Raw genomic sequence first — 10,642 nt, forward strand, 5'->3', positions numbered from 1 at the left:
AGTATGTTAAAAACAGCACACATGTGCACCTCACCAGCCACAAACCTCACCGCACGTCGCTGCTGCAGAAGCATGCTGTTTGCAGGGTGACGGAAATGTACCATCCACACCAAACACACAATAACATTCTGTTTAAGTGCAGCAGCATTTTCAAAACTTTTAAATTTGTAACTTTAAATGCTCATGCAGGCTCATTAAAACAAAATGGAGTCTAATTGGCTAACAATTGTTTTCATCAGTAATCAATCAGGGGGAAACAATTTTAGCTACTATAATTTCTGGCGTCATGGTGGTGCTTTTGCATTTTGTGGAATTTGCATGTTCTCCCTGTGTCAGCGTGGGTTTCCTCCGGGTGTTCTGGTTTCCCACACAGTCCAAAGACATACCATGTGCTAAAGGTGAATTGGGTAAGCTGTTGTCCGTAATGTATGTGTGTGAATGAGAGTGTATGGGTGTTCTCAGTGATGGGTTGCAGCTGGAAGGGCATCCTCTGCGTGAAACATATGCTGGATAAGTTGGCGGTTCATTCTGCTGTGGCGACCCCTGATTAATAAAGGGGCTTTTAGCCGAAGGGAAATGAATGAATGAATTTATAATTTCTCTGTGCTCTTATAAGCTAGTTGTGGGATTTCAACAAGACAAAACATATTTTCACCCCTTCAAAGGGTTGAAAATTTTACAGAGTACTCTCTAACTGTGGCTACTCATTAATAAAAATAAATATAAGAATAAGAGTTGACACTCTGGAACTATATACTTCTGAGTATATACTTCCTAAACTACACACATTTCAGTACATATAATTAGCTAAGTCATGAATCGGACTGGATGTGACATGTTCACACATGCTGATACCTTGCTTTCAGTCTCGTGATATGCAAGAAGAATAGGATCACCGTCCTAGACCATGGCTATGCTTTTGATCCTATTCAAGGAATGAGTCTAAAAGTACTAAATGTTCTGTGACCGTAAATAAACATGTATGTGTATACCTCATATTGACGTATTCCATTGGCCGGCGATGTAAAAAAAAAAGAAATGTTTTTTTTTCCACTGCGGAAAGTTTCGCTGCGTTTTCTTTCGATTTCCGTCTGTGCGCCTATATAAAACCGGCCCGGGATAGGCAGAGCAATCAGAGTCAGTGACGGGATCCTCTGGTAAGTGATGAAGTCATTTTACTCGCCTATCCAGTAGATACATATACGAGTTTTAAAAATGTAAAGAAAAAAGTAAATCTCAATGAATTCTGAATGCGATTCAACATAATTGAGTGGCTTGCCCACTGATAGCCAAAAGGATAAACTCATATGATTAGAAAATGATTGATTCTGGCGAAAATTAGGTATGTTAATGAATACTAAAGCTCACTAATCTAATTTGTTCAGTATGGTTGAATCTTGAGTCTGTGTGGGAAAATATTTCTTGCAGAATTAGAGGAGCCCACACATGATTCATTATCCTGAGAGACTTTAGACACATTTATAGGGGAGAATACATCCTTGCTAGACACCTTATCTCCGTCTCTTCAATCATTTAATCTTTATTACACTCTAATCTAATAGATAATAGCTATATAGCGATTTATTAAAAGATTTGACTACTTTAAACTTTTATTTTTCGTCATGAAAGTAAGTTTTAGTCGAATATTTTAGCTTTATGTATAGTTTTGTAAATTTAAGCTATTTGACATGTTGCTTTAAATTATATTATTATTATTATTATGTATTCTACTATAGTGATGTGTCATTTTTAAGCAAACACGTTTATTATCCTGCCGAGATTTTTCTTAATGTTGTTGTTCTTCCATAGGTTTCATTTTCCACTTTACGCAAGGGAACGCACGCGAGGCGCACCGGCTTCAGGCGCACTCACATCAGAATGTTTAAGAACTTTACCCTGTGTAAATACCGTGAGTATTGGACGAATATGCCTTTTGATTTCTTAAAATCCTTTGCCTAAATAACTGCTGAGGTATTATTACTCAAGCAAACGAGTTGTCAAAGAAACTAAACCGAAACCATCATGTGGAGAAATCTTCCTGTATTGAGTAAATGGGAAATTATAGGATAGTTTCTCTGGAAAACAGAACTAGTCTACTGGAGATATTTATAATGCCAGCTTAGAAGTCGCTAAGACAGCATTTTAAGACAGCATCTTCTGACACGCTCAAAAATATTGGGTAAATTTCAACAGAGATATTTAACAGGATTGATGTTTATTTGAAGAACATATATATATATATATATATATATATATATATATATATATATATATATATATATATATATATATATATATATATATATATATTACAGTGCATATATACATAAGAACACATTATATCATACCTTTAATCGTGTTTGCACTGTGATGTCTGTGTTTGTCAGTATCTGCAGTGTTGGCACTGATCTTGGTTTTCATCTACCACGCTGGAGGAACTGCGAATGATCTTCTTTCCAAGTGCTTACAAGACTCAGATTATGATTACCTTCTGAAGATAACAGAACAAGGTCTCTCTCCAACGAAAACTCCCAAACATGTGCTAATTGTTGGAGCAGGTGCTGCTGGACTCACTGCGGCCAAGTTTCTGGAGGATGCAGGACATAAGGTACTGTGAAATTATAGAGTAAATAATAATAAGTAAGCACTGAGCAAATATTGTCTATGTCAGTCACAAGATAATTAGAAACATGTTAAAGATGATTCTGTCCTATAATGTTAGGGGTAAAACACTAATCCTTACTGATTACTTAACTCTACTTGTACGTGCAAAGTGGATGGATTGGTCTGATCATTTGACCACTTCCATGTGAGATTCATTTCATATATGTTGATGCAACTGGTTCAAAAATTGTGATTCAGATCTCATGATCTGGACTTTCCACACTCAGAGAACTTCGGGAAATATTCTGAATTGAATAAAAAAGAAACCGGCAAGCAATCAAGATAACGATTGTTGTGACGTGGAACAACTGTTGGAATGTACAGGATTTCCCCGGGGCTTTACCTATTTTCCATTGAAGAATCATCTGCTCTTTATATTTAATTTAAATAGTTATAATAATAGTAGTAGTAATTATTATTAGTATTATATTAAAACCACATTATTAAAGTGTTATAGACTTTTTATGTAAGGTATTCTCAATTTGATTATTGTTTAAGCCTATTATTTTTTCTTTTATTCTTATATAGGTGACAATTATTGAGGCGAGTGACCGTATAGGAGGAAGAATTCAGACATTCAGGAATGGAAGAGAAGGCTGGTATGCAGAACTCGGTGCCATGAGGATCCCAAGCTTCCACAGGTAAGTTGATTTCAAGTCAAATCACAATATTTCTCATTCACCTCATGACTTTTATAACAGAGCAATAATTCAACTAAAACTACATCACCAGACTAAGGATAAAAAGTCCAGATTTCTTTGATAGATTAGTCCGTAATGGCTATCTGTAGACAAACTTTCTATTCAAAAAGTGAAAACTATTGGTCAGAAGGTGGCGCTATAGGCCACAACTTGATCAAGCTGTTTTAAGGATTATTCATTTCACTTTTAAGGATTCTCTTGGCTGTGGCACATAAGCTGGGCTTGAAGCTTGGGAAATTTGTACAGGATGACCCAAACACGTACTATTATGTAAATGGAGAGCGTCATAAAACCTACACCGTAAGGCAAAACCCAGATGTACTGAACTATCCGGTGTATGACCAAGAGAGAGGAAAAAATGCCAGTCAGCTGTTTGACATAGCACTTAGCAAGGTGAGTAAAAAGATTTATGTATGAACATATGTATTTTCAAATATTTATGAATCTAGTTATATACACCACTGGGGGGGGGGGGGTCTTGGGGGGTGGCAGTTTAATCAAAAAGGGAAATTCTGTCATAATTTATTTCAACCTTTAAACCCATTTGAGTTTTTTTTTTTGTGTGTATTTCTATTAAACACAAAAGAAGATATTTTGAGGAATGTTGGACTCAAAAAACAGTACTGTGGTAGCCAATGGTTACTGGTTTTCAAACATTCTTCAATATATCTGTGTTGAACAGAAAGAAGAAAAAAATAGTTTGGAAGAAGGATGAGTAAATGATGACAGAATAATTTTTTGCGTGAACTATCCCTTTAAGAGACCGCTCCAAAGTAATTATGATTTCTGTGGATTTCCATGAATATGCATGTTTTGAGAAAATATTTTAATGCTGTTTGATTTTAGAAACTTCTGAAAACTTGCGTTCCCAATTTCAAATAAGAATTATAATTTAAAGTTTTTAAGTGCAAAACATGGCAATACAGTTGAAGTCAGAATTATTAGCCCAACTTGTTTATTTTCTTTTTAACAGAGAGAAGATTTTTTTCAACACTTTTCTAAACATAATAGTTTTAATAACTCTATTTCTAATAAATGATTTATTTTATCTTTGCCATGGTGACACTAAACAATATTTTAGACTAGACACAGCTTAAAGTGACATTTAAAGGCTTAACTAGGTTAATTAGGTTAACTAGGCAGGTTAGGGGGCGACACAGTAGGTAGTGCTGTCGCCTCACAGCAAGAAGGTCGCTGGTTCGAGCCTCGGCTGGGTCAGTTGGCATTTCTGTGTGGAGTTTGCATGTTCTCCCTGCGTTCGCATGGGTTTCCTCCGCATGCTCCAGTTTCCCCCACAGTCCAAAGACATGTGGTACAGGTGAATTGGGTAGGCTAAATTGTCCGTAGTGTATGAGTGTGAATGAGTGTGTATGGATGTTTCCCAGAGATGGGTTGCCCCTGGAAGGGCATCCACTGCGTAAAACATGTGCTGGATAAGTTGGCGGTTCATTCCGCTGTGGTGACCCCGGATTAATAAAGGGACTAAGCCGAAAAGAAAATGAACGAATAGACAGGTTAGGGTAATTAGGCAATTTATTATATAATGATGGTTTGTTCTGTAGACTATCGAAAAAAGTATAGCTTAAAGGGGCTAATAATTTTTTTAGTTTTAAAAAAAAATTAAAACTGCTTTTATTCTAGCTGAAATAAAACAATTAAGACTTTCTCCAGAGGAAAAAAATATTATAGGAAACACTGTAAAAATTTTCTTGCTTTGTTAAAAATCATTTGGGAAATATTTAAAAAAGAAAAAAAAATCAAAGAGGGGCTAATGATTATGACTTAAACTGTACATCTATATATAATTCTTCATGTTTTCAATATTAAACATAACTTTAAATATTAAATGCTGAAAAAAACACAATTTATTTCAATTTATGCACTTCTTAATGGAAAATCCAAATTACTGATATATAACAATAAAGAGTTGTAAAGAGTTGCATCTGCACAACTCTGGTTTGCACTCCTTGCCATGTGCCCTCAATTGTAATAATATTGTATACAACTTTTATTTTTTTATTTTATTTTTTAGATTTTGTGATATTTTGTGTAATTGTATTTATTGTAATTTCTTTTTATTAAATTCTACTTTTTGTATTAATTATATTATCTGTTATGCATCTAGGATCTGAGAGTAACGCAATTTCAATTCTCTGTATGACTTGTGGTCCATGTGGTTAAATTGACAATAAAGCTGACTTTGTTATTGTATTGTGACAGACATGGAAACTGAGAAATTGTGCTTGTTTTTCTTATTGTTCCTTTTTAGTTACAAGACGATTTGCACAAAATGGGCTGCGAGAAAATGTTGAACACCTACGATTCATACTCAGTTAAGGTATTATATCTGCAATCATGTTTGTTTGGCATTTACACTGGTTTGCCTGCATGCAGAGAATGCATGGTTATTTCCTGGTTTATTTCTGGTGATCAGTCTACTGTCAAGATGTTAATCTCTGTTTGCTGCCTTAAAGATCTGCTTCAGGAGTACATTCATTTGTTACTTCTGTTTGCGGGTTTCTTGTAACTATGAAGCAGGACACCACCTCATGCTTCACCTGACATTTTCCCGCTGGCCTATTAGTTTTAAAAATGACATTGCCAGGAAGAACCAAAAAATGTTTTCAAAGTAATATTAACATCACATATAGTGCCATATAATGACCTTTCAGTCAAAAGTTTTGAATAGTGTGAAGAACATTATCATCCATCTAACAAATGTTTTTAAGATTGTATTGAAGATGTTCTTATGAAGATTCCATGCATATGATCAATTAGCTGTCGAAAATCATTTTAAAGTAACGATATTTATAATGTCTGGATGTCTCTTTGTGTGCAACAGGAGTATTTAGTGAACGTGGCAAATTTGAGCAGAGGAGCTTTGCGGATGATTGGCGATGTGCTGAATGAGAACAGTTTCTACTACACGGCGCTCACTGAGATGCTCTACATCCAGTCGGATATAAGCGACGATCAACAGTAAGATATCACAGCTGGCCCTAACTAATGGATTGAATACAACGTTCAAACCTTTGATTATGCAGCCTTTATATGATCAAAAACTCGGCGCTACTGTGAAATATAAGTATAAATTAAAATAGCTTTATTTTATATTTTACTGTATTTAAAAACACAGCTTAAAATCAAAGCTTCAGTCTTTTATGTCACATGATACTTCAAAACTCACCCTAATATGCTGACTTCTTTCTATTTAATGGAATATATCACCCAAAATGAAAATTTACTCTCTATTTACTCTTCCTTAAGTGGCTCCAAATTAATTGTGATTGTGATTAATTGATGACAGAATGTTCCATTTTGAGTGAACTGTTCATTTAACCTAATGCAGCTTCATTATTATTATTTCTTTTTTACCAGCTGTCCCACTTTTTTCAAGATTTTTTCTTTGTACTTTAACTTTTAATGTACTCGAACAGAATATTAACTAGGGACCGATATTGAAATTTTGATCATTATCCGATAACGATAAAGCTGATAACCGATATATATGCAGAAAATGTTTAATTATATTGTAATTATACTATTATATCGATTTTATTTTAAAATATTAACTGCAAGAAAACATAAAGATCGTACATCTTCCAAAAATCATTTACAAATTCTGAAGTTTTTTCTGAATTCAGTTTTTTTCACGATCACTATCAAATCGGCAGCTAAAAAAAATCTATTATTTTTAATTTGACCAGACATGCGCTATCAGTAAATTGGAGAAACTAAATTGGCCATAAATTAATTTCACGCAGCTGCCATTTCAAAAGCGTAATCGCGGCTGCGGTGGCAAGAAACCCGGAAGTATTGCCAGGAGTCACACCGGAACGTTGTACACATGGCTGTATATCTTATCAGCAAAGAGAAAGTGACCCAAATTTATAATTTCACCACCTTTCCCTTACAAAAAATAACTACAGTTACCTGAAGTAAAATTGCAGTACAACAGCAGTATATAGAAGTATAACTGCAGTAAAATAAAGTACAATTGCAAAATTGTAATACAGTACAATAAAGTTCAACAGCAGTATAAGTTGCTATAAACTGGAGTAAAAACAAGTAAACTCCATCTTTACTGCACTTGTGCTGCTGTAGTCTAATATGCCAATGGTGTGGTAAGAACTGTACTGCACTTGTGTTCCAAGGGGTTTGTTCTTCAACGTCTTCCAAGAATATTTAGTACTTTTTTCAGGGATGTTTTTTGGATTCAAGTAATTTTCTAACTAGAATTTTAAAGAGTTTATTTGCAAAAACGAATAATAAAAAATAACTGCAGTGAACTGAACAGCAACTATAATGCAATAAAGTTCAACAGCAGTAAAATCTGCAGTACAACTGAAGTAACATTAAATAAACTGAGAGAGCCCTTACAAGAAATTACTGCACTTTTTTAAAGGAATACTGCAGTTTTAGTTAACTTCTGAAAAGTGCATTTTTTTGGACACGAAAAAACTGCAATATTTATGTTTATTGCAGTATTACTGCAATACAACTGAAGTACTACAATACATCCAACTGCAGTACTTCTTCTGCCATACAACTGAAGTACTGCCACAGTACAAATGCAGTACAACTTCTACAATAGTACTGAAGTGATACTACTACTATAATGCAGTACAACTACAGCAATACAACTGAAGTACTACTACAGTACAACTGCTATACCGCCATTGCATTACAATAGGAGTACTTCTACAATACAACTGCAGCACAACAACTACTTTTCCTGCTTGGTGGACAATGGTTTCCAAATGAGGTTTCAGTACTTCAATTTATAATGCATCGCTAACTTTCAATAAAAAAAGTAATATTCTAAAAACATTGAATGACATCGAACATATTCAATTGATTGACACCAAACCTCTTTTTCAGGTATTTTGAATTTCTAGGTGGCTTTGAAACATTCCCGAATGCATTCTACAGTGTGCTAAACGCCACAATCCTAATGAACTCCAAAGTCCAGGCCATCAGCCAAACACAGGACGGCGTGACGGTTTCGTATCAAGACTGGCGCAACCTTGGCGAAATGACCAACATCACAGGCGATTACGTCTTAGTAACGTCTACAGCCAAAGCCACTCTCTTCTTCGACTTTACTCCGCCGCTGTCAGCTGATAAAATGGAGGCTCTGCGGTCCGTTCACTATTCCAGCTCCACTAAAGTCGTGCTAAGCTTCAGCCAAAAGTTCTGGAAGAACAACGATGGCATCAAGGGAGGGAAAAGCATCACAGATCTGCCATCCCGGTTCATTTATTACCCCAGTCATCAGTTCCCCGGGATAACAGGAGGTGCTATTTTGGCTTCTTACACCACTTCTGATGACGCTACACTTCTACAGACTTTAGATGAAGAGGAGCTGAAGGCTGTGGTGCTGAATGACCTGGTGAAGATCCACGGAGAACACATTCGCCAGCTCTGCACTGGAGGTGCTGTGAAGAAGTGGGGAATGGATCCGTACAGCCACGGTGCGTTTGCTATCTTCACTCCATTTCAGATGAGAGACTACAGTGCGTCTCTGGTCCAGAATGAAGGGAGGATTTATTTTGCTGGAGAACATACGGCCAGACCTCATGGCTGGATCGAGACCGCCATGAAATCCGCTCTCAGAGCTGCAGATAAAATAAACGACGATGTAAAGTAGGAGACAAAGCATAATGGTATGTCTAGTAATATTAACAAGGTTTTTTGATCAATGTTTTGTTGCCTAATTTGAAATGTAACCCTCTTGTTCTGTTTCTTTATTAGGTTTTGACTGATTACACCAATCAGAGACTTGAAATGGTGAATCGCATCTTCCACTGCCATGAATCCATTTGTGAAAATGGATTGTAAAACATCCTTGTGACCCTCTTGTGGAGATTTAGTTAAAGGGTGTAGCTAGCATTTGATATTTATACAATTTGTTTGTACATGCAACATGGCATTAATCTTTTTAGCTTGCACATATCAGACTTGTGCCATGTCATACAATCAAACATAAACCATTAATTAGAATCCTCCTGCTAACTTTAACGTAACAACGCAGCTATTCAACTATTCAAAACGAGACTTGATATTTTAGTCGGATTGTTTTTATTTTATATTAGAATATTCTGGTATTGTATTTGTACATATTGCTTTATCAATAACAGTATTAATAATGTACATCTATTCTTCAATGTAATCAGTGCATAATTATTAGTATGTTCAAAAATGTTTTATACAAATAAAATACTGTATTTGTTAACAAGTACTTTGTCTGTTTATTAAATGTATATGTTGCTATTTATTTGCACAGACACAATGACGTGCATTTTGATTTATTTTTGAATGGAATTCTATTTACGCACACATTAAATCTATTTCATCTCATTCTCATTAATTGGATTGTTTTAAAATGTTTGCAATACAATAAACAATTGTGGGACATACCAGAAACTTACATTTTTATTTATAAAAAATGTGGCAAGGCCGGATTTAAGCTTGTCGTCCTCAAAAAAACATACAACAAGCATAAAATCATACAATTCAACGCTAAAACGCGTCCTAGATCATTGTCAGTTTCTCCAATATCAAAGGATGTCACTTCCTCTGAGTCATAGCCTTAAAGGTTTATTGCACGCATTTTATGTTAAATTTAATGCAAATGTGACAGGACTAACCAAAACATGGGGACAATTGTAAAATTATTTGTATAATATCATAGTATTTATTATTTATTTTATAATTTATTAAGAATTTCATGTTTTTAATCAATTGATGTGAATAATAACAGCTTAAACTTGTTATTCTGAAGTATTTCTAAATAACAGTTTTTAGCATAACAAAGCTATTAAAGCTGTAGGTTCAATTAGGCTGAAGACAAGGACAATCACAGGGTCTGTACATTTGTAAAGTGTTTTTAATAAAGAAAAAAAATCTGGGAACCAAATGAATGACATATTCCTTTACAGAACAACTCACAAAAATCAACCTTCAGTCCATTTTAGACATTTTTGGGATGAAATTATTTTTATTTACTGCATTTATGTTTTTATTTCAGGTATATATACACTGGTGGTAGAACATATAATGTACATTTCTGGTAGAATGTACCTTGAATTATATATATATGTATGTATATATATGTGCATATATGCATATTTTATATATATGTGCATATTTTAATTAACCAAAAATTTAAATACATAAATGAAATCATTACTAAAAATTAAAGAAGTAAAATAATAATAAAAATAGCTGTTTTACAAAAACTTAGATGCAATAATGTGAATGCATTAATATTACAC

General features: G+C 34.5%; 1 protein-coding gene across 1 annotated transcript; it reads left to right on the forward strand.

The window, feature by feature from the left end:
- The first annotated feature begins 886 nt into the window (after window positions 1-886).
- il4i1 (interleukin 4 induced 1) lies at window positions 887-9,490 on the forward strand. The gene is made up of 9 exons (XM_056473746.1): window positions 887-1,157; window positions 1,810-1,909; window positions 2,388-2,608; window positions 3,193-3,305; window positions 3,557-3,758; window positions 5,635-5,703; window positions 6,208-6,344; window positions 8,247-9,031; window positions 9,120-9,490. The coding sequence occupies exons 2-8, from the start codon at window positions 1,879-1,881 to the stop codon at window positions 9,013-9,015; spliced, it is 1,542 nt and encodes a 513-aa protein (XP_056329721.1). The 5' UTR covers window positions 887-1,157; window positions 1,810-1,878; the 3' UTR covers window positions 9,016-9,031; window positions 9,120-9,490.
- Window positions 9,491-10,642: the final 1,152 nt, after the last annotated feature.

The sequence above is a fragment of the Danio aesculapii genome, chromosome 15 (assembly GCF_903798145.1).
Source record: "Danio aesculapii chromosome 15, fDanAes4.1, whole genome shotgun sequence".
Classification (NCBI taxonomy): Eukaryota; Metazoa; Chordata; class Actinopteri; order Cypriniformes; family Danionidae; genus Danio; species Danio aesculapii.